The following is a 27,833-nucleotide window of genomic DNA, read 5'->3' on the forward strand; positions in this document are numbered from 1 at the left end:
TGGTTGGATCATGGAGCTGAAAAAGCCAAGGTAGGTTCAGTTCCCTTAAGAGCTGGACTCAATCTTTGTGGCTTTTCCAACTTGGAACATCCTGTAATCCTGTGACCCGTGTGGTTCCCATCCCTTTTCTCTCCCAGCCTTGCAGCCCCCCTCATTCAGGGCCAGCCCGAGGGGTGGAGTGGTCTGGGCTGGGCTTGGTTGGTTAGATCTTGGAGCTGAGAATACCAAGGTCATGTTTAATTCCCTTAAGAGCTGGACTTTATCCTTGTGGGATCCTTCCAACTTGGAACATCCCATAATTTGGTGATCCATGTGATTCTTATCCCATTTCTCTGCTGGCTTTGCAGCACCCTCAGCTCAAGGCCAGGCCGAGGAGTGTGGTTGTTTGGAGTGGGCTCAGTTGGTTGGATCATAGAGTTGAGAATGCCAAGGTCATGTTTGATTCCTTTAAGAGCTGGACTTGATCCTTGTGGATTTTTTCCAACCCAAAATGTCCAATAATCCCAGGATCCACATTATTCTCATCCTGTTTCTCTGCTGGCATTGCAGCCCCCCAGCTCAAGGCCAGCCCCAGGAGTGGGGTTGTGTGGGATAGGCTCAGCTGGTTGGATCTTGGAGCTGAGAATGCCAAAGTTGCATTTGATTCCCTTAAGAGCTGGACTTGATCCTTGTGGGATTCTTCCAACTTGGAACATCCTGTAATTTGGTGATCCATGTGATTCTAATCCCATTTCTCCGCTGGCTTTGCAGGCCCCTCAGACGTAGGGGTGGAGTGGTCTGGGGTGGGCTTTGTTGGTTAGATCTTGGAGCTGAGAATGCCAAGGTTGTGTTTGATGATCCATATGATTCTAATCCCGTTTCTCCGCTGGCTTTGCAGGCCCCTCAGACCTAGGGGTGGAGTGGTCTGGGATGGGCTTGGTTGGTTAGATCTTGGAGCTGAGAATGCCAAGGTCGTGTTTGATTCCCTTAAGAGCCGGAGTTGATCCTTGTGGGATCCTTCCAGCTTGGAACATCCCGTAATTTGGTGATCCGTGCGGTTCTGATCCCGTCTCTCTGCTGGCCTTGCAGCCCCCCCCACGGTGCGGATCGTGCACTCGGGCCTGGCCTGCAACATCGAGGAGGAGCGCTACTCCGAGCGGGTCTACACCATCCGCGAGGGAGAGACCCTGGAGCTCACCTGCCTGGTCACCGGCCACCCCCGGCCACAGGTGAGTCCCTGCCCACCACACCTGCCCTCTCTACACCCTCAGACCCTCCACGAGTTGGGTTCACCTTCATCTCAGAGCGTGCGCGGTGGGTGAGATCCATCGGGATCCAGGTGGGGGATCCATCCCGGATGTTGGGTGTTCCAGAGGAACATCAACAGCAGGAATGTTGGTGAGGTTTTTTTGGAAAATCTGGTGTTAAAATCAGCAATGTTGTGCTTTAAAATCCTGGTGTGTTTGATTTCCATGGAGGTTGGTAAAAGAGAAGGAAAACCATTATAAGGGTGACAATTGTTGGATGAAAATCCCTAAAGTTGTCCTGTTGTCTGGGATCTTCATACCCCAGTCCTCAGAAATCCAGCTGGAACTCTGGAAGGGAGAACAGCTGGAGCAGGGAACCCAAGAACTTGGGAAAGTCTCCCTGTTGACTTGGATCAGCTATGTCATGGAACTCCCAGCATTGCAGCTGGATAAACCAGAATTACCTGGGAATAAATCACCTTTTTCCAGGCCTAACCTTATTTTATCGAGCTCAAGACTGTTGGCAACTCCTGCTGCACCTCCCTGGTGTGACCCCCTTTGGCCAGGTCCTCATTAATCAGTTATTTTTAATTGGGATAATCACCAGGGATTTTCTTTCCAAGGTGATGAATTAAACCCTTTGCTCTTGGAATTGCAAGAGACAGGCAGGAACTGGGAGCAGGGAATTCTCCTGGAGGCCTTCAGTGTGAGCTCCTCCAGGAAGAAGGGGTTTGCTGTTTCTCTGCTGTTCATTCCATGGTTGTTCCCAATTTAAGGGGAAGATTTAAAGTTAAAGTAGTGGAAGTTTATTCTGTGCTGGTTTAGGGATGGTGTTTCCAGTATTCCAATTTTTTCCTGATCTTTCCACAGGATGCTCTCAGATTTGGGTTGCAAATTGCATGGGAATTGTTTTCCAGCTGCTGTTTGATCAGATGCCGGGGAATGAAGTTATAAAATATGGAATTGTGCATTCCAAGAATGCTTTCACACTTCCACATTCACTCAAATTTTCCAATTGTTCTTGGCATGGAAACTCCTTTTGGTTTAAACACTGGAAGAATTAAACAATCCTGGATTGGGAGTTTGTAAAATCACAGAATCGTGGAATGGTTTGGATTGGAAAGGAGATTAAAAATGATCCAGTGCCAACTCCTGCCATGGGCAGGGATATTTTCCACTCCAAGCCTTGAACATTCCCAGGGATTTCTAATCTGTAGGATTTGAGGATGCCCATGATGGCTCTGGGAGGAGAAATTAATTAATAAGAAAAAATTCCTTTTTTTCCCCATTCTATCCTGTCACTCCTTCCCGCTTTACCAAAGCACACATTTATCCCTTTTTTATCTTTCCAACATTTGTTCTTTTAACTTTGGGATCAATGGATGTCGTTCTTTGGGATCTGATGAGTCAGGGATGTCTCTGATCTGCTCGGAGTCATCCTTGCAGTGACTCCACTCTGGGGGGGCTCCCTTTGAACACAGATCTTCGGATTTATCAAATCTTCCCAATTTTTCAGCTCTCTTTGCTGCCTTTCCCACCACGTGCCCCAAATTTTTTCCCTGGGGTTATTTCCAGGCAGGGAAATTCCTGTGTTCAGAGTGGTGGTTGCACTTTCCAATTGCTGGAAAGTTTCTCCTCAAAATTTTCATAGAGTCTTCTCAGCATCAATGAGGTTTTTGGGAGGAATAATATAAGGATGTGGGAATTATCAGAAAGAAAGAGAATTAAAAATAATTGCTCTGTTAATCCCAAAAATTCACCTCACTCCTAATTAAATATAAGACTCTGAGCACCCCAACACATCCTTGAATGTCTGCTTGTTATCCGTGGAGTGATTTTGAGATGTTCCATGTGATTAGTATTTGTTATTCCCAATTTCCCACCTTCTCACACCCTGCTTTGGAATGCACCATTAGTTGCCATAGAAATAATTTTCCTGGCTGGAATTTTTAAAACACTTTATCCTCACTCAGATGAGGTGAATGAAGCCCTTTTTTCCATAAATTGCACCTGTCAGGAGGGCTGGTTTGATTTTTGGATAAAATCCTGCAAAGTTTGGAGCAGGATCACCATGAGGACCTGTCCCTTTTCCAGGTTTTATCCAGGATCCAGAGGCTGGGCTGTCCCTGCTCTCCAGCTCCAAAGGGATGTGCCAGGATATCCAAAGACCACTTATCCCTGGACACAAATGAGGGATTTCCAGGATTGAGTAGCTAAGAGGTGGCATTTTATCCCCACTGGTGACGATCTCCTGCTCTGCCTTGAGGAATGTGTTTTTTTCCTGATTTTCCTTGGGAATTCTCACCAGTGCTGGCAGGTCCAGTCATTGGAAACAAAACCTGTGACTTTCCAAAGTGAGGAATGACGTTTGGATCATGGGGAGCAGAGGAAGAAGCATCTGATGAGCAGGGATTGGCTGGGATTTTGTATTCCTGGTTTTCCACTGAAGGATGAACGGGAAATCCCTGACAGGAGGGTGTGTCCAGGCTTTTTTTCCCAGTAACAGCAGGAAGTAGCCTCAAGTTGTGCCAGGGGAGGTTTACGTTGGAGATAAGGAAAAATTTAATGGAAAAAGTTGCCCTGGGGCAGTGGTGGAGTCGCCATCCCTGAAGGGATTTAAAATCCCTGTGGATGTGGCACTTGGGGACATGGATCAGTGGTGGCACCTGCGCTGGCAGGTCCAGTCATTGGAAACAGAACCTATGACTTTCCAAAGTGAGGAATGACATTTGGGTCATGGGGAGCAGAGGAAGAAGCATCTGATGAGCAGGGATTGGCTGGGATTTTGTATTCCTGGTTTTCCACTGAAGGATGAACGGGAAATCCCTGACAGGAGGGTGTGTCCAGGCTTTTTTTCCCAAGTAACAGCAGGAAGTAGCCTCAAGTTGTGCCAGGGGAGGTTTACGTTGGAGATAAGGAAAAATTTAATGGAAAAAGTTGCCCTGGGGCAGTGGTGGAGTCGCCATCCCTGAAGGGATTTAAAATCCCTGTGGATGTGGCACTTGGGGACATGGATCAGTGGTGGCTGTGGGAGTGCTGGGATTCAATCTTGGATGGCTTTTCCAATCTCAGTGATTCCAGGAGTTTGTAAGGACCTTGTTTGTCAATCCAAGCTCCCCCTCCTTGGGGTTTGCTTTCCCCTGGCTGTGATTTTTCCAGTGGTTCACCTCCAAGTGCTGTCCCACCTCGGGTGATGTTATCCTGGTGGGAATGGCGCATTCCAAGCAGCAAAAGGTGCAGAGCTGACAGGGGACAGTGTCCAAGTCCTCCCCTGGTCCCTCCCCGTGCTGCAGAGTGACCTCTGGCCCTCCCACCGTGTCCCTCCCTCTCCCAGGTGCTGTCTCCCCACTCTTGTCCCCCGTCATTCCCGAGGCTCGGGAAGGAGCAGCTGCCAGTGCCACACGTCATTCCAACCATCTGGAAGCTGCACACTCCGGGATTCTTTTTTCCTGTTTTGAGGTTGCAACACATCTTAACAAGATCCCACCTCCTCCTCACATCCTCCTGCCACCCTTCTTCCAGGCAGGGCCGTCGGAGCACATCCCTTTCTCCCGGAAAAATCCAGGAGTGCTCATGGTGCTGGTGGGGTGTGAAGAACGTGATGGATCCGCAGCTTTCCCAGGAAGCAAAGCAGGGGAGGATCTGCTTTTAGGAGCCCTGGAATTTCTCCCTGCCTCTGTTTGGCTGTGTTTTCTTCCCACTTGTAGGAGTTGGGTGCTGTGGTGATGCCACTGAGGCAGCAGGAGCTGCTCCCCTTGGAGCTGCCGGGAGATCCCGATGGCTTCCCGGGATTGTGAGCCCGAAGCAGAGCCAGGGAAATGCTGCTCCAGGGGGATGTGGGCCTGGAAAAACACATCCTGCCTGCTGGGAATTGGGGTGGCCAAAGGGGGTGACCCAAGTGACACAGAGCAGGGAATGGTTGGTTTGGAAGGGGCCTTGAAGCTCATATTTATATATCAATATATGTTTATGTATAAATATGGAATTCATGGAATCATGGAATGGTTTGGATGGGAAGGAACTCAAAGCCCACCCAGTGCTACCCCCTGCCATGGACAGGGACACCTCCCACTGTTCCAGGCTGCTTCAACTTGGCCTTGGGCATTTCCAGAGATCCAGGGGCAGCCACAGCTTCTCTGGGAATTCCATCCCAGCCCCTCACCTCCCTCCCAGCCAGGAATTCATTCCCAATATCCCATCTAAACGTATTCCCTGTCAGTTTAAAGCCATTCCCCATTATCCTGTCACTCATAAACTCCTTGGAAAGCACCGAGCTGTCCCCATGAACAGACCCAGCTAACTGTGGCACGTTATAAAAACCCCTTAATTATTTCAAATGCATCTCCCTAATTACTCCCTGTGATTAGTGGAGCCTCCTCCGACACTGCAGAGCAGGATCCTGCCTTCCCCTTATTAATGCCTGGAAAGGAAAAATTCCCATTCCCTGGCACTCCATCCATCAGAACCAGAAAAAGCAGCATTCCCAAAAAGCCCCCAACAAAAACCCCACATTCTGCTCTCTTTGATCAGCTGCGAGTGAGACATAAAAGGCTCCTTTGAGGCAGAGTGGGTGCCACGATTTTGGTTTTAATTGATAAGAATTCTTATCAAGTGCCGATGCAGCCCAGGGGAGGGGGTGGGGGTCCCTCACAGGGGAGCAGCTGTTTTCCCACCCCACTCTGCGGCTCCTTGGAGCAGTAATTGGAGCCTTGTTAGGAAAATTGATGCTGATTCCATCTGACACTCCTCAGTTCACGGGAAGACTTTACAAATGTTCACTGAGCACCTGACAAAACCCAGCCTGACTCATGACTAAATTAGCCTGGATTTTATGCTGGGAAAAAAAAAAAAAACCCTTTCCTAAATGTTTGACTCGATGAAGCTCCCGTTTAGCAAGGAAAAATTTTTCCATCCTGCTCCAGCATGAAAAGCAATCTGTGGTGAGGCTTCACATGACGTTTGTGCTGCTCGAAGGAGTTTATTTGATGTTTTCTCCCCCGAGCACAGCACCTGAATTCACACCTCTGCAGAGCTCTGCAGGGCTCCGAGCCTGCCCTGCTCTGTCTGCCAGGAGGGAGGAGCAGGAATTGTGCCAAAAATCCAGGGCAGGAATCGCAGCATCCACAGCACGGAGTAAGGGACTCCTGGAGCTGCACCTGGATCTTTGGGAATGAGCCACTGGTGCCTCTGAGCTCATCTGGATAATCTTTAATGTCCCTTCCATCCCAAACCATTCCATGATTCCAGTGGTTTGCAAGCTGATAAAAGGAATTAACTCCTCGGTTGTTTTATGCTGAATAATTTGAGCAGTTCCTGCCAGTTTTCCTTATTTCCAGGTGGCTGCTGTCTCTTCACAGGGAATGTGTTTGCAGGTTCCTATAAAGGGTTTGGAAGTGCTGAGGGAAAGACGTCAAATCCAGATAAAAAGAGGTTCAATGCAAAGAGGTCAAATCCAGAAAAAAGCAGCATCAGGGAAGGGAAGTTTGGGTTTCAATCCCATTCCCTCAGTTGGGAATATCGAGCCCAGACTTGTTACAGCCCCAGCAATTATTGGGATGAGCGTGCAGGGAATTTCATGGGGCTGGGAATGACATCAAGATTGGGGAGTGGCACCAGAGCAGTTTCATTTTGACATTTGGGCAGCTTAAATGTGCCAGAAATCCCATACGGAAAATTTCCAGTGCCCATGGAGCGCTATTATTTTAAGGAAAACCGGAAAAATTCCTCTGTTCCTGAAATATGGACACTTGTCCTCTGAATATTTTCCATCTGTTTTCTCCCCTCCCAAAGCTCTGCAGTGTTTTGTTTTCCCTTTGTGCTGCCAGCTTTTATTTCCCTGTTTCCGAGGGGATCAGGAAAGGCCGGAGCAGCGGCTCTGGGATAACGCACCAGGAGCTGCTTTTCCATGGGCACAAGGAAAAACATTCTGGTCTCCCGGCACAGGGATGGGGGTGGTTCTGGAATAAAGGCTGGAGCTGGGAGGTCTGGCTGGAAAGGATTTGATGAGTACATGGATAATTTGGTAACCAGGGAAACCAGCAGCTGATGCAGATCAGCCGGTGCCGGTGGCTTTGGAGGGAGATCTCCCAAGGAAACGATTGGGAGGCTTTTCCTGGAGGATAATCAGGAATCGTTCCCATTGCTGTGGAAGGCATGTTGTCCATGAAATCCCACCTGCAGAGCTGCCTCCAGCTTTGGGTCCAGCATCAGGAGGACCTGGAGCTGCTGGAGTGATCCAGAGGATTCCACAGAGCTGCTCCAAGTACGGGAGCCCTTCTGGAGCCAGGCTGGGAGAGCTGGGAATGTTCACCTGGAAAGGAGAAGGCTCCAGGGAGAGCTAAGAGCCCCTGGCAGGGCCTGAAGGGACAGAAGAAGTTGCTGTTGTTGCCATGCAGGTTCAGGAACTGATCAAATCCTCACATTTTTCGGGGAAAAAAGGCTGGGGTTTAATTAAACCCACAGGATTTAGGAGCCATTTTGCAGGAAAGAACTGAAAACCAGGAAGGATGAGCACTGGGAGAGCTGGAAAGAAGGGAATTGGATCCAAGGATGAGGCAATTCCAGGAATTCTGTGTAGGAGTTACCTCCTAGGAGCCAAAATTGCTCGCAACCCAACACAACCCAACCCATTCCAGGATTCTGTGATCCCATGAACTCCTAAAGCTCTGGAGTTTGTTGCTTTTAAGTTTTAAGGGAAGAAATTCTGCTCCCAAAACCTCACCCAGCTGAGGTGTCTGGTGGGGAGGATTGGCACAAATTGGGATTTTCCTGCTGGCATGGGAGAACGGCCTCTCAGGTCCTTCTGGGATGTTTTAATCTCCATGCTGATGTTTCCATGGATAACATTTTCTCCTGGATTGAGCTCTCCTCCCTCCTCTGGCAGCTGGGAATGGTTTGGGAAGTTCCAGGTGGATTTTGCTGCCTTTCACCTGAGCACTTGGCTGCTGCAGTGGAGTTCATCAGGCTGGAAAATCTTTATCCAGGAATATTTATATTCCCAACAAAGATTTATTCCCAAATATCGCCTTTAAGTCTTTCCCTCTATTCCTCCCAAATTTTTGGGCAGCTCAGCCATTTGATTTTTAATTTGTTCCAATATTTTTGGCATTTTAGTAGAAACTTCTAAAAAAACCAAGAACCCTGAGCTAGAAGAGCAGAAGTTGAACTTGAAATAAATTCAAATATTTAATTGGGGTCAATATTTAAAAGTGAAGGGATAATATTTAAAAATATATATTTTTGAAATCCCAATTTTTGCTGTCCCAATTCAATTATTCCATGCCAGATATTTGTTCTAGTGCTGTCCTACAGGCCCAGCACAGATGTTTAAATAAAACAAACTGAATGTAAATATTGAGTTTTCAGATAAATCTGGTTTTCTCAGAGGGGCTAAAAATCCGAGGAGTTTTAAAACCCTTATTTAAGATGCAACAGCATCTCTATAGAACAATTTCTGTAGTGTTTTTCTCTTTCTCTATATTATTCTTCTTCCTAAAATCCACTTTATTAGAATTAAAAATTAAATATTTCCAGATAATTCTTATTTTCTTTTTACAGAGAAATCTTGCTGTACGTGGTGCGTCTTTCCTGAATTTTCCTCCTTATTTTTGATAATTCTTAATTTCTTTTTCCAGAAAAATTCTGCTGCATTTGGGGACTCTTTCCTTAATTTTCATAGTAGGATATTAGACACAAAAAATTAAATATTTAAAAATAATTACTAATTTATCTTTCCAGAAAAATCTTGCTGCACTTTAATGAATTTTCCTTATTTTCGAGTAGTTTTTCTCCTCCTCTTCCAACGGAATAACCTCGATATAATTTTGATCAATAATATCAAATTTTTAAATAATTCCAGTGCCATTCCGGGCTGAATCCTGGATCCTCCTGCAGATTTCGTGATTCAAGGAGATAAAAATAACGAGTGGGACTTTTTTCCTTCCCCCCCTTCCCATATGCCTGTCAATCAAAATGATAAAGATATTTCTGACTCTCAGGCTTTAATGGTGTAATTAGGTCTAATTACATGTTCCAATGATTACACATATGAACGCTAATTACATAATTGCAGACAATTATGTTAATTAGGTAAATACATCGTTAAGGAGAAAGCGCTGGCAAAATCCAGGGGATTTGCACCAGAGCCAAAGAAAGTGGAATTACAACAAAAGATAAATAATCCTGCAACTTTGGGCAATCCAGGAGACATTCCCATGTGTGGAATTGGAGTGGTTTGGGTTGGAATGGTGGTGCTGGGAAGAGCCTTCAGCTGTTCAGAAATCATGGAATGGTGTAGTTGGGAAGAGACTTTGAGTGCTATGGAATCTTGGAATGGTGCAGTTGGGAAGAGCCTTCAACTGCTGTGGGATCGTGGAATGGTTTGGTTTGGAGTGGTGTTGTTGGGAAGAGCCTTTGAGTGCTGTGGAATGTTGGAATGGTTCAGGTTGGAATGGTGTCACTGGGAAGAGCCTTCAAGTGCTGTGGATCATGGAGGCGTGGGGTTCCCAAAAACACAATTCCATGAATGGTTTGGGTTGGAGTGGTGTTGTTGGGAAGAGCCTTTAAATGCTAGGGAATCTTTGAATGTTTTGGGTTGGAATGGTGGTGTTGGAAAGAGCCTTAGAGTGCTGTGGAAAAAAAATCCAGGGAATTTGCACCAGAGCAAAAGAAAGATGATTTATAATAAAAGAGAAGAAATCCTTCAAGTCTGGAAAATCCAGAAGCTATTCCCATGTAGGAAATTGAAATGGTTTGGATTGGAGTCGTGTAGTTGGGAAGAGCTTTCAGCTGCTATGGAATCTTGGAATGGTCTGGGTTGGAGTGGTGTTGTTGGGAAGAGCCTTTAAAAGCAGTGGAATCATGAAATGGATGGATTGCGTTCCCAACAACACCATTCCATGAATGGATGGGCTGGAATGGTGAAATTGGGAAAAGCCTTTAAGTGCCATGGAATCTTGGGATGATTTGGGCTGGAATGGTGTTGCTGGGAAGAGCCATCAGCTGTTGTGGAATCTTGAAATGGTTTGGGTTGGGAGAACCTCAAATCCCATCCCATTCCAGACCCTGCCATGGCAGGGACACCTCCCACTGTCCCAGGCTGCTCCAGCCCCAATGTCCAACCTGGCCTTGGGCACTGCCAGGGATCCAGGGGCAGCCACAGCTTCTCTGGCAATTCCAGCCCAGCCCCTCCCCACCCTCCCAGCCAGGAATTCCCAATTCCCGGTATCCCATCCATCCCTGCCCTCTGGCAGTGGGAAGCCATTCCCTGTGTCCTGTCCTTCCTGTCCCTCAGGCAGTTACGAGTTAGTGGCTGTCCCCTGTTCCCAGTGCTGTTTTGTCCAGTTTTAAACATTCCCTGATTTTTACCTCTCTTCCCTTCCCTTTGGAAATTCCCATTGTTGCTTCCTGTTGTGCTGATTCCCTTAACCCTGCCTTTCCAAGCCCTTAATCCCAGCCCTTAGTCCTGGTTTTATTACTAGCTGCAAGCTGATCCAGGCCTTTTTTTTTTTTTTTAATTTTTTATTTATTTTTTTTTCCCTTTACATCTCCTTGCAATTCTCCTGAAATGTGGGAAGCGTTCCCAGATTCTGTTCCTTGGCACTCGTGGGAGTCATTGGAAGGTGTGCCAGGAGCGCTCCACAAGACATGAATGATGCTATTTGGGATTACTGGAGTTTGCCGAGTTTTTCTTCTGCTGGAATTGGAAATGAGCTGGAATCTCAGCCAGTGGGATGCCAACACCTTTCCAATTCCTTCTCCCAGAACAAAGGAATTGCTGGGATCTTTTTAAGCCATGCCAGGTTTGGGGAAGGAGAGATTTGAGCCTTTTCCAGTGTTTTTTAATATTGTTTGAGGTGTTTTCCTGCCTGGAGGAGACTTTGCCAGTTTATCCTCTGGAATAAAAGGGAAATCAGTGCTCACAGAGCAAAAAACATGGAAACATTGAGTCAAAAGCTTTGGGATTTCCATCCTGACTGATTCCACATATTCCTTGTCCTGTCTGCAACACCTGGAGTGTGCAGGCGGGATGTGCTCCGGCTGATATTTTGGAATTGCCTGATGCAAATGTTGCATCCAATGACTGGGATAAGAAGGTAAGGATGGATTAAATTCCCACCAAGGAATAAACTCCTTTTTGGAATGTGTTTAGATCCCAGGATTTTGTGTCATCACGTTTTTTAGTACTTTGTGACCATCAGGACCTCATAATTTGAAAGGAAAAAGGGATGTTTTTAGGAAAAATCCCAAACAAATAACCCTTTTTCAGCCAGTTACTCTGATTCCTGATTTTCAAAGGAATATTTTATATGGAATATCTGATTTTTTAAGGAATCAGGGAATTTTTGCAGGATCTGTGACTCGTTCTCAGCAGCTGCTGCTCCTGCCTGGCCTTTGCTGTTGATGCCTTTCCTTCCAAGCTGAGATGCCAAATCCCTCTTATCAAGATTCCCACCCTTTTCCCATTTTTCTCTGCTCCCCCTCCCCAGTTCTCTCACTTTTCCAGGAAAATCAAATGTCAGCTCCTTTCTTTGTCACCACAGCTGAACTCAGTGGCAGCTCAGACTCTCACCCCGTTTTGGGATCAGCAAAAGCAGTGGGAGGAATTGGGATCCTATGGGAGGAAAATATGGCACAGCTGATTGGGATCACTGGGAGATTTAGGGTTTGGATCTTTGACATTTAGGGTTTGGATCACTGAGAGATTTAGGGTTTGGATCTCTGGGAGATTTAGAGTTTGGCTCATTGAAATTTAATGTTAGGATCACTGGGAAACTTAGGGTTTTGTTCATTGATATTTAGGGTATGGATTATTGACAAATTTAGGGTTTGGATCATTGAGATTTGTGATTCAATTCAGAAAATTTCCTGGAAGTGAGGTTGGGGTTCATTTTCAGTCTCTCCAAGATATTCTGGAAACACCAACAAGCTCTGATGTGAACATAACCTGGGATGCATCAACGCCCAATATTTAGGGATTTTCCCGGAATTTCTTCCTCTGCTGTTGGCATTGTCTGAAGGACAACACGATTTTTCTGGATGATTTTTTTTATGGAGTTTTAAAAATGGGAACAGGTTTAATCAAACAGGCGGATTTTGATCTGCAGGGAATCAATAACCTCCGTGATGTTCCAAAGCACGATGTGGTGGGAACAGAGCCCCTTAAACCCGGCCTTGGGGGAGCTCCTCTGAGCTGGATTCAGTCAGGTCTAGAAGAGGCTTCCCAAAAACCAGCCTGGCTTCCTGTGGAATCTGCCTTGGAGGAGGGTGGGAATGTTGTGTGGGCCTGAGGGAGAAAAAAAAATTAGGGATGGGTGAAACTTTGGAGACTGACCTTGGAAATGGTGAGGCGGCCAGGGCAGCTCAGGGTGGGCACAGCAGGAATTTCCCCATGGAAAGGGTGCTCAGGCCTTGGCACTGCCCAGGGAGGTTTGGAATGCCCATCCCTGGAGGTGTCCCAGGAATTCCTGGAGGTGGCACTCAGAGCTCTGGGCTGGGGACAGGGTGGGCATGGGGCACAGCTGGGACTCTGATCCTGGAGCTCTTTTCCAACCTCAGTGATTCCATGATGTTTAGATTGGATATTTGGGAAATATTTTCCCTTAAAATGATTCCCCAGCCCTGTCACAGGTACAGGGTGGAGTCCCCAACCCTGGAGGGATTTAAATCCATGTAGATGTGGCACCTGGGGACACGGGGCAGTGGTGGCCTTGGCAGTGCCATGTGGGACTTCATGATCTTGGAGGACTTTTCCAGCCTTCATGATTCTGTGAAATTATGAGGGACAGGAATCTCCTGAAAACCAATTTGGGGTTTTTGAAGAAGAGCTTGTTTGGTTTTGTTTCGCCTTTTTGTTTGTTTGGAGTTTTTATTTGCGTTCCTTTGTTTATGACCCTTCCCAGCTGCAAATCTTGTCAGCCCCAAAATCCTTCCCCTAATGATTGTGACAGGTAATGGAGTCAAGATTTTTATTGCTGAAAGATTAGAGAAGAAACATTTCCTCGTGTGGAGCTCAGTTGAGTCGTTGTCATCTCTGACAGCATTTTGGGAATGCTCTGTGAAGCTGTTTCCCTGTTTTTTACTCATTCAGGGGGAGTAAATGAGTGGAGATGGGGAGAAGGAAAAGCAGAAACAACACCTGAAATTGTTTTAAGAGGAAAAAAAAGTCTCAATTTGAACTGCCTGGGTTTCACCACAGCTTTGTCACTTTGAACCACGATTCTGCTCTGAGGAGTGAATTTGAAGTGGAAAAAAATCCGTTTTAGGCATTTTTTCCTCTCTGTTTAGACTGCAGTGCTCCAATTTAATGACACAAGCACATTTTGATGCCTTTTTACTCTTGAGGGAAACAAATCCCTCTGGGAACAGGGAGTTGCTGGCTCCTGCTTTCACAGTCCTCCTTGGGATGGGAGGGAGCAGCTCCAAAGATCTCCATCCTCCAAAGATCCCATTCCCAAAGTGGGTGAAGGCATCACCTCTGGGCTGGGGCAACAGCTTGGGGTAAACTGGGACCTCAGAGGTTGTCCAGGGAGTCTAATTCCTGGGAAAACTTGAAATGCTCAATGATTTCTAGGGAAAAATTGGGATTTGCACCTTTGGACACTGAGGGTGGTGCATTGGTGGCAGTTGGGTGGTGGAAATCCCAAACCTGGGAATGGTTTAATGAAGCTGATCCTGGTGCTGAGCAGGAGATTTCCAGTCCCTGGGTCCATCCTGAAACTTCCAGCATTCCCAGGAAAATCCTTTGGAAGTACTGACTGGTTTAGTGGAACATCATGTGTTGAAGACGTTTTGCATGAACATTTGGATCTGAGCAAACGGGAAGTGATTCCTGATCCATTTTGTTACTTCCTTAACTTTGCCTTTTACACTGGGAATTGATCCACGATCGATTTCTGCTCCTCCCTGGGTGTTTTAAATCTGCTGATGGTTATTCCCTGATTCTTCCTGGGATACTGTGCCATTGCTGAGCTTATCCCTTGCTTTCCTGAGGAAATTTTTGTTATTTTAATGAGTTCTGTGGGTTTTTTTCAGACCTTTGCTTGATATTCCACATCTTCCCGAGGTTACACCCCTCAGAGAGGGGCCCTTTCCTTGGATTTTAATCCAAGGGAATTATAGAAGCTTTAGATGGAGGGAATGGGAAATTCCTACTCTGATTATTTTCTGGTTTATGGAACAAAAATGATTCTTTTAGTTCACTGGGAATTCAGAGCAGGGCAGGGACGTGGAGCAGCACTGCTCACCATGGAGCGCTGGTGAGCACTGGGATCACCTCCCCATTCCCAGTTCTTTCCATGGAATCCTGGAATGGGTTGGAAGGGATGTTTAAAACCATCTTATTCCAAGCCACCCCTGCCATGGCAGGGACACCTCCCACTGTCCCAGGGTGTCCCAGTGTCCAGCCTGGCCTTGGGCACTGCCAGGGATCCAGGGGCAGCCACAGCTGCTCTGGGAATTCCAGCCCAGCCAGCAATTCCCAATTCCCAATCTCCCACCCATCCCTGCCCTCTGGCAGTGGGAGCCATTCCCTGTGTCCTGTCCCTCCATCCTTGTCCCCAGTCCCTCTCCAGCTCTCCTGGAGCCCCTCCAGGCCCTGCCAGGGGCTCTGAGCTCTCCCTGGAGCCTTCTCCTCTCCAGGGAACATTCCCAGTTATCCTGTTTCCCTAGCAGAGGTGCATTTTTGAGCAATTTTGGCTCCTGGGAGGTAACTCCTGCACAGAATTCCTGGAATTGCCTCATCCTTGGATCCAATTCCCTTCTTTCCAGTTCTTCCAGTATCGATCCTTCCTGGTTTTCAGCTCTTTCCTGTGGAACGGCTCCTAAGTCCTGTGGGTTTAATTAAACCCCAGCCTTTTTTCCCCGAAAAATGTGAGGATTTGATCAGTTCCTGAACCTGGATGGATGAACAGCAACTTCTTCTGTCCCTGGGAAAAAAAAAAAAATAGGATTTAGACAGGTCCACAAGGGAAATAAGAGTCTGGATTTGGATTTTATGGAGTTCTCATCCCCAGGCTTGATTTTGTGCTGGTTTAGAAGCTCAAAATGACAAAATGTGTTGTATTTATTTGCCTTTAAAGAATTCCAGGGATTTCCCAGGCATTGGAGTTATGAGGATGTGTTTGTGATTCCAGGAGTTTGAGATGGAATTCCAGCATTGGAAAGTCTGCATAAAAAGGAATAATTAGGAATTCCAATGGAGCTTTGTCTGCTTATTTCTGCCCTTAAATAATTTATTATTTATTAATCTTTATTGTGAATGTGAATTTTAGAAAATTAAATTAAAGTTGCTGAATAAAAAAACAGGGAGAATTAAAAAAAAATCCAAAATTTGGAATTGTTCATACAATTTCCTCAAATTCCTGAGATAATTTATGTAGGTGCCAGTCCAGAATTTCCCACCAGGAAGGTTCAAATAATCCTGAAAAAAACTCTGTGAAATTCCTGACCTCAGCTCTCAATTAATGCTGAAAAAGGCATTTCCAGCTGTGCAGGATAGCAAATCCATCATTCTTCAGTGGGATATTGATAGAAAAAATGTTTATGGATTATTCAGGATTAAAGTGTTAATTTTTGGAAGCAGGGAAACATCTCAAAGTCTTAAGGAACAACACTGGAATCAAAGCAATCCAAATTAATCAAAGATTAATTGCTGCAATTAATCATTGGCCAGGTTATTCCAAGGTTTTTAGGGAAAGAATTTGTGGGTATTTCCCTAAATCCTACTTTTCCATAAAAAAAAGGCTGATCAAACTGAGCAGGACAAAGGAATTTTATCAATTTATTATTTTAACTGGTTTTTAACCAAAGTTTTATCAATTTGCCTAAGATTGAAATATTTTTTTCCCTCAGGATCCACTCATTAAAACTCTTTTAAATTATTCAGCAATTCCCTAAAATCCCATTATTTTTTCCAGTAATATTTGGATTTTCAGCCTAGAAGTGTCAGGAATGTTTCCTCTGCAATTCCAAAGCCAAATCCCAAATTGTTGGGATTTAGACCTCTTAGATATCTGCCTGATTTTCCAGAGTTTGGATGCCATTGTGTAAAATCTGAATTCAAATGTGAAGGAATGGATTTTTAAAATTGATTTTGTTTAATTTATTTTATTTATTTTTGGAGGCATCCTCAGATTCCAGTTTCAGGATTACTGTGGAATCTGTGGGAATAAAGTGAAAAAAACCACTGAAACTTTTCTGTAGGAGTTGTAGCTTTTTGGGTTTGCTGCTGATTTTTTCCGTAATTTCCCAGAGTTTTCCTCTGCTGGAAAAGAAAAGGAAATCTCCTTTTCCCAATGTGTTACAAGAACCAAGATGGAAAACAGCAATTTCCTTGGGATCCTTGGCACGGAATCCGGATGCTCATGTCCTGCCTGTTCACAGCTCCTGTCACTGCTGGCTTTTCCTGGGATCAGGAAAAGATTGTGTTTCCCTGGAAAAAATGGAGTGTTGGGATGTGCAATCCCAAGGACATGAGTTGGCCCATAAAGACAATTTATCCTCTGGAAGTGGGAGGCCATTCCCTGTGTACATGGAATCACAGAATCCTGGATTGGTTTGGGTTGGAAGGGACCTTAAATTCCATCCCACTGCAGCCCCTATCCCATTCCAACTCCCGCTGTCAAGGCTGCTCCAAACCCCAACGTCCAACCTGGCCCTGGGCACTTATCCAGGGGCAGCCACAGCTGCTCTGGGAATTCCATCCCAGCCCCTCCCCACCCTCCCAGCCAGGAATTTCTTCCCAATATCCAACCTAAATCTCTCCTTTTCCAACTTAAAGCCATTCCCTGTGTCCTGTCCCTCCATCCCTTGTCCCCAATCCCTCTCCAGCTCTCCTGGAGAATTGGGGCTTGGAGCACCCTGGCATGGTGGGAATTGGATGGGATTTAAGGTCCCTTCCCACCCAAACTGTTCTGTGGTTCTGTGATTGCAAAAATAAGAAAACCATCAGAAAAAAAAATGAAAATATGAATTTGTTTCTCCTCCCAGACCCAGCACAGGCAGCCTCAAATCCCACAGATCAGAAATGTCTGGGAATATTCAGGGCTTGGAGCAACCTGGGATAGTGGGAGGTGTCCCTGCCATGGCAAGTCCTGGAACAGGATCTTTAAACTCCTCCAACCCACACCATTCCATAATCCCATTAAATGCAATTCCTCAGGGACTCTTGGATGAAGTGTTTGTTCCCGTGAGCTGTTGAGTGTCTTGGGAATTTCCCTGAGTCATCCAAGGTGAAATCCTGGTGCCACCCACACAAATCCTGTGGTTTGGTGCCAAGTTTTAGGCTGTGCCCATTTTCCAGACTTAAAGTTGTCCTGGATATTCGTGCTGAGTTTTAGACTCTGCCCATCTTTCAGATCTAAAGTAATCAATCCTAGATTTTGGTTTTGAGTTTCAGACTGTGCCCATTTTCCTGACCTAAAATAATCCTGGATTTTAGTGCTGAGTTTTAGACTGTGCCCATTTTCCAGACCTAAAGGTAATCCAGAATTTCATTACTGAGTTTTAGACTGTGCCCATTTTCCAGACTTAAAGTTATCCCAGGTTTTGGAGCCGAGTTTTAGACTCTGCCCATTTTTAAGAGCTAAAGTTATCCTGGATATTTGTGCCGAGGTTTAGACTGCGCCCATCTTCCAGACCTAAAGGTACTCCTGGATTTCAGTGCTGAGTTTTAGACTGTGCCCATTTTCCAGACCTAAAGGTAATCCTGGTTTTTGGTGCTTGCTCAGATCAGGTGGACCAAAACAGCAGGAAGTGCCTCTGACAGATTCCAAGATTCCAGTGTCTTCAACGAAACCCTGAGGATTTCCAACATCCAGAGACACCAGGGAGGCCGCTACTACTGCAAGGCTGAGAACGGCCTGGGCTCCCCGGCCATCAAATCCATCCGAGTGGACGTGTACTGTGAGTAAATCCTTGGAATTCTGCCTTTGGTCCTTTAGGAATGCCTTAAAATATCTGTTGTCCCCAAGAAACATTTGGCTCCTTGGGAATCCCGATTTTAATGGTGGATGCCTTGAGTTCGTGGAGTTTTTACGGTCAGGAGAATGTGAAGTGTTGGGATTGCAGGGAAAAATGTGGATGATTGGGATTGTGGCGAGGGATGTGAAGGACTGGAATTGCATGGAAAACTGTGAAGGATTGGGAAAAAATTTGAAGGATTTGGATTGGAGTGAAAATATGAAGGTTGGGATTGCGGTGAAAAATGGGAAAGATTGGGATTGTGGTGAAAAATGTGATGGATTTGGATTACAAGGGAAATGTGAAGGATTGGGATTGGAGTGAAAAATTTGAAGGATTGGATTGTGGAGAAAAAAGTGAAGGATTGGGATTGGAGTGAAGGATGTGAAGGATTGGGATTGTGGTGAAAAATGTGAAGGGTTGGGATTGCTGGGAAAAATAGGAAAGATTGGGATTGTAGTGAGAAATGTAAAGGAATGGGATTGCAGTGAAAAATGTGGAGGATTTGGATTCGAGTGAAAAATATGAAGGATTTGGATTTCAGTGAAAAATGTGAAGGGTTGGGATTGTGGCAAAAATATGAAGGATTAGGTTTGTGGTGAAGGATGTGAAGGACTGGGACTGTGGTACAAAATATGAAGGACTGGGATTGCAGTGAAAAATCTGAAGGGTGTGGATTGCAAGGAAAAATCTGAAGGATTGGGAATGAAGGAAAAATGTGATGGATGTGGACTGTGGTGAAAAATAAGAAATATTTTTATTTCAGTGAAAAATATGAAGGATTGGGATTGCAGTAAAAAATAGGTCAGATTGGGATTGCAATGAGAAGCACTAAGGACTGGAATTGCAGGAGAAAATGTGGAGGATTTGGATAGCAGGTGAAAAATGTGAAGGATTTGGATTGTGGTGAAGAATGTAAAGGATTGGGATTGTAGGGAAAAATGTGAAAGATTTGGATTGTGGTAAAAAATGTGAAGGGTTGGGGTCGGAGTGAAAATGTAAAGGATGTGAATTGCAGTGAAAAGTCTGAAGGATGTGGATTGCAAGGAAAAATGTGAAGGATTGGGAATGCAGGGAAAAGTGTGAAGGATTTGGATTGCAGGGAAAAATGTGAAGGGTTGGGATTGTGGTGAAAAATAAGAAATATTTTTATTTCAGTGAAAAATATGAAGGATTTGGATTGCAGTAAAAAATAGGTCAGATTGGGATTGCAATGAGAAGCACTAAGGACTGGAATTGCAGGAGAAAATGTGGAGGATTTGGATAGCAGGTGAAAAATGTGAAGTATTTGGATTGTGGTGAAAAATGTGAAGGGTTGGGGTCGGAGTGAAAATGTAAAGGATGTGAATTGCAGTGAAAAGTCTGAAGGATGTGGATTGCAAGGAAAAATGTGAAGGATTGGGAATGCAGGGAAAAGTGTGAAGGATTTGGATTGCAGGGAAAAATGTGAAGGGTTGGGATTGTGGTGAAAAATAAGAAATATTCAAATTTCAGTGAAAATGTGAAGGATGAGGTTGCAGGAAAAGATAGGAAAGATTTGGATTATGGTGAGAAATACAAAGGTTTGGGATTGCTTTATGCCCTGGAAGGGACTCTGGGGTCTCCCTGGAGCCTTCTCCTCTCCAGCTCTCCTGGAGCCCCTTCAGGCCCTGGAAGAAGCTCTGAGCTCTCCCTGGAGCCTTTTCCATGTAAACAATCCCAATTCTCCCAAGCTTTCCTCATAGGATAAGTGCTCGAACCCTTGGATCATGTCCACCACCCGTGCTGCACTCCCTTGTTTATTATTAATGAAGGAATAATCAACTATTTATTTTTCTCTCTATTCAAATATATTTATTCTCCTTTTAGACCATTTAAAATCCAGAATAAGGCATGGAGAGAGCACTGGGGTCTCACCAGGAGCCCCTCCTCATTATTTACACTCAATTAATTCCGAATTTCCCTTTTAACAGGGATTTATTTAAACCTTTTAAGGAGCCTCTGGAAAAATTTCTCTAAGTAGAGATGGATGTGCTTTAAAACCAGACTTTCCTAACCCAGTTTGTTGTTCATTAATTCCACAAAATTAAGTTTCTGTCATTTAAGAAGTGGAGGAACGAGCATTAATTAGGTTTGGGATTATGAAACCAATAATTACTGACTTAAGATGTTAATACTCCCAATTTGTAACAATTATTTCATGTCGAGCTTGTCAGGTGGCCTTTGGCATCAACGCCTGTTTTTCCTGGCTTGGGAAATCCATTTTTCCTGCTTTGTTTATGGAAAAATGATGCAGGTACAGATGGAATTCATAATCCAAAACTGCTGTTAAAAAAACCTCAGTTCCTGCAGTGTCAGAGTGAGATTAAATCTCATTTATTCCACATTGTTTGGTGGGTGCTCCTGCTCCATCTGCATTTTCCAGCACGGTGGGGATCCAAAGTGAGCTCTGGAACAGCCTGATGGAAGCGGGATTAAAAATGCTTTCAATGACTCCATGTCTTGATTTGAGTGTACTTGATTTAATGATAATCATCTGGAATTTTTTCATCAACTCTGATTGCATTTTTCCACAGAATTTCATTTTCATTTTGGAATTGACCACACCACAGGTTTAGTTTGGCCTCTTTTCTCTCATGGCTCTGTCTGCTTTTTAGGGTTGATTTTTTCTTTCGCTGCTCTATTAAAAATCAATTTAATGACTTTTTTTTTCCCCTAAAAACCATCTGATCATGGAGCTTTGAGGAATCCTCTCTCTGCCCAAGTTTTTCTGTTCAGCTGCTTCATTTTACAAAAAAAAAAAATCAGTCTGGTTCTTTCTCAAACTGAATTGGGTTTCCTTCCATTTCCAGCTATTTTTATTCGTTATGTTTATATTCCCTGGAGCCAAAAGAGCTCTTCTGTACTGATTTCCCTCATGCAGTGCTTACAGCCAATAATAATCTATATATTATCAGTATAATTTATTTATTATTAAATTTTATTTTTATTTTCAATTTACTTTTAAATAAATTAATTCAATTTTAAATAAATTTAAGCTTATTTTTTATTTTTAAATTTTTGTTTTAATTTTTTTTTATTTTAAAATTTTATTCAAAATTATAATTATTAAATGTTCTTTTTGGAGAGATTCAGTGTTTTGTGCTTGTTACATCTTGTCCTGCAAACTCAAATGCTGAGTTTATTTTCCAGTGTGGAAGAGTTTCCTGTTGGACTTTTCTTTGCCCTTTAATGAATTCTTTTTCCTTTCCCTTTAATTAATTCATTTTTGTTGCCTTTTAATTATTTAATGCTGCTTAAAAACACAAGATCGAGTTAGGATCCTGTACTCCAGTCACTGATTCTGAGTGTGGAAGTAAATTAAATCCTTCCTGCAGAGTGATCCCAGAAATTCCCATTATTCCAGGACTTTTCCAGTGTTTGAGGCCATGTCTGGGGCAGTTTTGGGCTATTCTTTGGTGGTGGGAACCTCTGTTGGAAATTCATGGATGTGCCTCGTTCTGTGTGAGTTTCTGACTCCTGGTGATTGGGAAAATCCATTGATGGGAAAATCCACTGATCCTTTTCCATCTGTGCATATGCCCAAAGAATCATGAAATCATGGAATGGTTTGGGTTGGAATGAGACTTCAATCCCACCCAGTGCCACCCTTGCCATGGCAGGGACACCTCCCACTGTCCCAGGCTGTCCCAGTGTCCAGCCTGGCTCCAGAGGGGCTCCAGTCTTGAAATAGTTCCACGGATTCCTCTGGATCTCTCCAGCAGCTCCACGTCCTCCTGCTGTTGGATCCGGGGCTGGAGCAGCTCTGCAGGTGGGGTCTCACCTGAGTGGGTCAGAGGGGCAGAATCCCACGCTGAGGGATCAACCCAGGGCACAATTCCAGGTCATGTCCAGGCTCCAGAGAGGCTCCAGTCTTGAAATAGTTCCACGGATTCCTCTGGATCTCTCCAGCAGCTCCACGTCCTCCTGCTGTTGGATCCGGGGCTGGAGCAGCTCTGCAGGTGGGGTCTCACCTGAGTGGGTCAGAGGGGCAGAATCCCACGCTGAGGGATCAACCCAGGGCACAATTCCAGGTCATGTCCAGCCTCTGATCCCCCAACACTCCCAATCCTTCTCCTCAGGGCTCCTCCCATCCCTATGGAGCTCAAGCATTGTGGTGGATGTGCTTGTTTGTTCTGTTAGTTCTAAAAACCAGCCTGCTCCCTGGGGATTCTGGGCTAATCCAGCCTCAGAAATGATGGGAATTGGCTCTGCTTGGTGTCCTTGGAGCAGGAAAGCCCCCCTGGGGTGCTGCACCCCCTGTGCCATCCCCCTGGTGTCACCAGAACATGCTCATATTTCCAACCAGGTGTATTTATAACCTCATTAAGAGAGGGGAGAAAATGTTTTCTCCATAAAATCCCGTCACCGACAGCTCATTATATTTTTCCTTTTGGAACTCCGTCGTAGCCTGAACCCTCAGGAAAGCATCACAGGCTGGAGCTGTGTGGGGATTGTTGATACTGAAGTCATTTGCTTTGTCCTTTTGTGTTGGAGTGTGTTAACAGCCTCCAGGCAGGGCTCTGATGCTCCCGAAATTCCATTGGAAATCGATGGAAGCTCCTCAGGGGGCTCCCAGGGTCACGCTCTCCATCGTGGGAACAAGGAGGGAACATTTGCTTCCTTCCAGCAGCTGGAAATGCTGCTTGTTGTCAGTGCCGGGGCTGTTCTGCACATGCAGCACTGCAGATGCAGAATAAATCTCTTTGAAAGGCTTGGAGAGGGGAAAATAGCTCACATGGAGCTGGGAATAACTTGATTCCCGTCCTTCCAGCTTGGTTAGAGCTGTTGTGTGTCCTCACTGGACGCGGGAAGGGGTGGAGAGCAGGAGAGCTCGTTTTCTTTTCTGTAGGATGCAAGAAATAGAGAAATTAATTGGATTTTTAAGGTTTGTAACCCACAAAAAGCATTTCAAAGCTGCCTTGGTAGAGAAGCTGTGACTGCTTCATCCCTGGAAGCATTACATGAGGTTTAGACTGGATATTTAGGAAATATTTTCCCTTGAAATGATTCCCCAGCCCTGTCACAGGTACAGGGTGGAGTCCCCAACCCTGGAGGGATTTAAATCCATGTGGATGTGGCAACTGGGGACACGGGGCAGTGGAGGCCCTGGCACTCAGAGCTCTGGGCTGGGAACAAGGTGGGCATCGGGCACAGCTTGGACTCGATGATCCTAAATTCTTTTCCAACCTCAGTGATTCCAGGGTTGAAAGCTTGTGCTGGGTCAGGGAGGGAAAATAGCTTGGAAAACACAGGACTTTCAGATTCAAGGATAGTTTAGGAGCTGAATAACTCCCAGAGGAAAAATAGCATGGAAAAAACAGGACTTTCACATTTAGGGCTAACTCAGGAGCTGAATAACTCCAGCTCAGCGATGCGTCACCGCTGTCTCCGCTCTGCCCACCGGGATGAAGCCGTTCCCATCCCTTTCCCAGATGTGTTTTATTCTTATCCCGCCTGCTCCGAACATCTGAAGACAAAGGCAGCTAATTAACAAATGAAATCAGCAAACTGCAGGCCCAGCAGCTGGGAGGAGATGATCCAGCAAATCCAGCCTGGATCCTGCCAAGCTGTTCATCTTTGTGACTCTCCCGGAGCTCAGGTCAGGGCTGTGGGGATCGTGATCCCTGTTTCCCTCTCCCAGACAGCTCCATGCCTTTGGAATTCTGCACAAGGAAGATTTTGACAGCGTCTGCCACACTTCTGTGCACCTCCACTCCACCACAATGATGCAATTCCCAGGGAATTTGGATTAGACCCGTTTTGATCAGCTTAGGTTGAGTTTTCCATTTGTTCAAGAGCTCAGGGATGTGTGAGGGGAATTCTGCCAATCCAGTGTTTACCATGCCTGGCCCATCTGGGTTTTGGGGAGTGCTTGGTTCAATTCAGAGTTTAAAGACTGAGAAATTGAACCTGATGGTGCCACAAACCTCTGTGGGAAACATTTTTCCCTAATTATTTTCAGGTTGATTAAGAGACTTTACCGCATAGCAGCACCCATGACTTCAGCTTGATTTAAAGATTGATTAATCTGGTGACTCCTCATAATTTCGTCAACCCAAATTGAAAATTTTGGGATGTTTTTTCCTTCTCTTGTGAAACAGTGAAGAGATTCATCTTGTTGAGCTTCCCAGTGTTAAATCTTTATAGGTTTATTTTTGTGTGGTATTTGAAATTATTGTGTCTGGAATGGTTTGGGAAGAAAGGGACCTTAAATCCCATCCCATTCCACCCCTGCCATGGACAGGGACACCTTCCACTATCCCAGGCTGCTCCAAGTCTCATCCAGCCTGGCCTTGGACACTTCCAGGGATCCAGGGGCTTCTCTGGGTGACCATGCCAAGCTCTTCCCTTCCCTCCCAGCCTTCCAAGCCCCTGGATTTCTGGGAAAGAACCATCACCCCCAGCCACCCACATGCACAGAGCTTTAAGAAGGGGGGTTTTGAATTCTGTTTAGAAAATTGAATATCAGTTAGTCCTGATTCAATCAGAATTGAAGGAATTCTGGAGAACTTCCATGAGCACTGGGATCAGGTGACTTTAAACTATCTGGCTAAAGGCAGGGAATTTTAGAGTTTCCCCGCAATATCCCTGCAGAATCCTTTGTCTGAACACCAGATTTTCCCTGATTTTTCTCTTTTCCAGCCCTCACATGGTCTGAGCAAAGCCCAGCCTTATGTAACCACCCAGTCACACATTCCCAACACTGGGAATGTTCAGGGATATCTCCCAAAAATTGGGAACATTCTTCACTCTTCTGGTAGTGCTTCTGCTTTGGCTTTGCTGCAGCTGTCGGGATCTTTCCAGCACTGCCGTTGGAAAAAAAAAAAAATCCATCAGGTTCTGCAGTGGGAATTTTCCATTAATTGACCATTATGAAATGCTTTGGCAGAGGCTTTGCTGCAGTTCCATTCCCAACTTGGATTTCTTGGAGCTTTCCCGATATTCCTGTCAAAATCCATCCCTTGCCATAGTTCAGTGTTTGCTCGGAAGGGATTAGCTGGAGAGGGACTGGGGACAAGGGATGGAGGGACAGGAACCTGTTCCAAGAGAGCAGACTGGACAAGCAGTTGATGACATCACAGCTCCTGGAATCATGGAGTGATTTGGAATCACTTATCTAAAATGACCTCTTGTTCAACCCCCTGCTCAAACCAGGGCCACCTTCAAGGTCGGATTCCTCAGGACTCTGTCCAGCAGAGCTTTGGATGTCTCCAAGTGTCCCATGGCCCCTCTGGACACTTGGCTGATTGCACAGGGAATTTGTTTTCCTCATATCCAGGAGAAATTTCTCTTGGTGCAGCCTAGACCTCATGGTCCTTTCCTCTGCACCCCCATGAAGAGCTTCTCACCTTCTCTAGAATTTTCTGGTAGCAAGCCGAAGACAGAAATTCCATCTGCTCTTCATCCCAGGTTCTCCTTCGTCTTCGTCTTCTCCAGGAGTCCCTGGTTGAAATTTGAAAACAGAAATTGGATTTTCCCCTCATCCAACCATCTCCAGGTTGGCCAAACCCACCTCCCTCTGGATCTGGATGGCCTCCAGTCACTTTGGTGGTGTTCCCTGCATTGTTCCACTTTATCCATGTCTGAAGCTGGACAGGGCACTCAGGAATTTGTCTCACAGGGATAGGTTGGACGAGAAGGAATTTTTCCATGGAAACAGCTCTGCTGCTCTTGCAGCCAGGGATGGAGGTGGTTTCAGTCCTGGTTTCAGTCCTGGTTCCAGGTTTTAAGGAATTTTCTCTGCCTTGTCTTGAGTAACTTCATGAAAATGAAGCTGAGCTCAGATTTGGACCTCTCATGTCTTTTATCCAAGGATTCACCTTCATCCAAGCATCAGAGATTGGAAGAGCATCCCTGGACTTGGTGATAGAGCTCATGGCTCCTTGTTTGCCATCCAGGGATGTGCTTTAATAGGGATGACTGGGCATCAATGTGGGAAACATTATGTGCTCCATCAAAACTCAGGAGTTTTGACCCTAAAAAGTGCAGCGAGTTAATTTTCACCTTTTTACTTTCAACCTCATGAGGAGAAGCCAGAATTTTTGAGCACTCTCAACCCTTTTCAAGCGCTGCTGTGATTTCAAATAACCTTTTGAACAAAACTGAAATCTCATTAGGAAATGCCATCCTAATTTGGAGCAGCAGATCCATAATTTTCTTCTGTGATCTTAAATGTTTTGGAGTGGGGGACGAAGGTAACATTTATTTAAAACCTGTGCCCCATTATGAGGTATTATTGCTGGAATTGTTGGGAATTTTGGAAGAGTCGTTGTTTCTAATTAAACAAGAGACTCTCCAGCTTCAGTCTTCTTATGCAAATAAAAATGGAGCAGCTCAAGATGAATTTTTAGTCTTAAGATTAATTTTTAGTCTTTAGGCTTGGCCTTTTTTTTGTTGAAATTGCTTTTCAGCATGGAATTTTCATATGTTCTAATCTACTTATTTACAAAGATCTTCCTTAAGAATTCCATGGATTGTCAAGCTTCTTTGGAAGAGGCTGCTCAGGGAAGGGGTGGAGTCAGCACTGCTGGAAAAGTTCAACCAGTTGTGGATGTGGCTCTGGAGGCCGTGGTTTAGTGGTGAATGTGGTGGTGGTTGATGGTTGGATTTGGTGATCTCATGGGCCTTCTCCAACCTCAACAATTCCAGGATTCTCCATCTTTGCAGAGGGATTTGATGGTGCCTTTTACTGGATCCTTTTGGTCACATGAAGATTTGAGAACCTCATTCTCCATTTCACTGACATTTGGCCTCAAATCGACATGATGAACCAACATTTTGATAATTACTCACTCCAGACTTTGCAAAAATAGGGTTGAATTTGGGGATAAAGGAATAATTAACCCCTATCCAAAGGGTTTTAAGGAATTTTAAGGAACAAGCAGTGCTGAGGAGGTTATGGAATGGTTGCAGCCAAGACCGAGTTGTGCATGGAATATTGTGTCCCTGTGTGCTTGGAGAGTGCAGCTGGATGGAATGCTGAGTCCAGGATTCCAGCACAAGAAAAACATGGCTTTGTTGGAGAGATCACACAGTTGCTCTGAGGGCTGGAGCCAGGCTGGGAGAGCTGGGAATGTTCCCTGGAGAAGAGAAGAATCCAGGCAGAGCTGAGGGTACCTAAAGGGGCTCCAGGAGAGCTGGAGAGGGACTTGGGGCAAGGGATGGAGGGACAGGACAGAGGGAATGGCTTCCCACTGCCAGAGGGCAGGGATGGATGGGAGATTGGGAATTGGGAATTCCTCACTGGGAGGAGAGGGAGGGGCTGGGCTGGAATTGCCAGAGCAGCTGTGGCTGCCCCTGGATCCCTGGCAGTGCCCAAGGCCAGGTTGGACACTGGGGCTTGGAGAAGCCTGGGACTGTGGAAGGTATCCCTGCCCATGGCAGGGGTGGGATGGGATGGACTTCAAGGTTCTTCCCACTGAAACTGTTGGTTTCCAGGGATGGAAAGACAGGAGAAGGGGGAATAACTGCCCACTGCCAGAGAGTGAGGATTGGTGGGATGTTGGGAAGGAATTCCTGGCTGTGAGAGTGGTCATTTGGAAGCTGTGTGGTTTTAAGTAGGTACTTAGGAAAAACATTCCTTGCTTTCCTTATTTTTTCCTTGTTCCATTTCTTTCCTTCCTCAAT

At 45.4% G+C, this 27,833-nt stretch overlaps 1 protein-coding gene across 1 annotated transcript in view; it reads left to right on the top strand.

The window, feature by feature from the left end:
• The window catches only part of MDGA2 (MAM domain containing glycosylphosphatidylinositol anchor 2), a 186,493-nt gene that overhangs the window by 55,740 nt on the left and 102,920 nt on the right, over window positions 1-27,833 (top strand). Inside the window, exons 2-3 of the mRNA XM_041458477.1 lie at window positions 1,069-1,208; window positions 17,954-18,128. Of these exons, the coding sequence (XP_041314411.1) occupies window positions 1,069-1,208; window positions 17,954-18,128 (315 nt within the window). The remainder of the gene's footprint in view (window positions 1-1,068; window positions 1,209-17,953; window positions 18,129-27,833) is intronic.

This window comes from Pyrgilauda ruficollis, unplaced genomic scaffold, assembly GCF_017590135.1.
Source record: "Pyrgilauda ruficollis isolate IOZ18807 unplaced genomic scaffold, ASM1759013v1 scaffold129, whole genome shotgun sequence".
Taxonomy (NCBI): domain Eukaryota; kingdom Metazoa; phylum Chordata; class Aves; order Passeriformes; family Passeridae; genus Pyrgilauda; species Pyrgilauda ruficollis.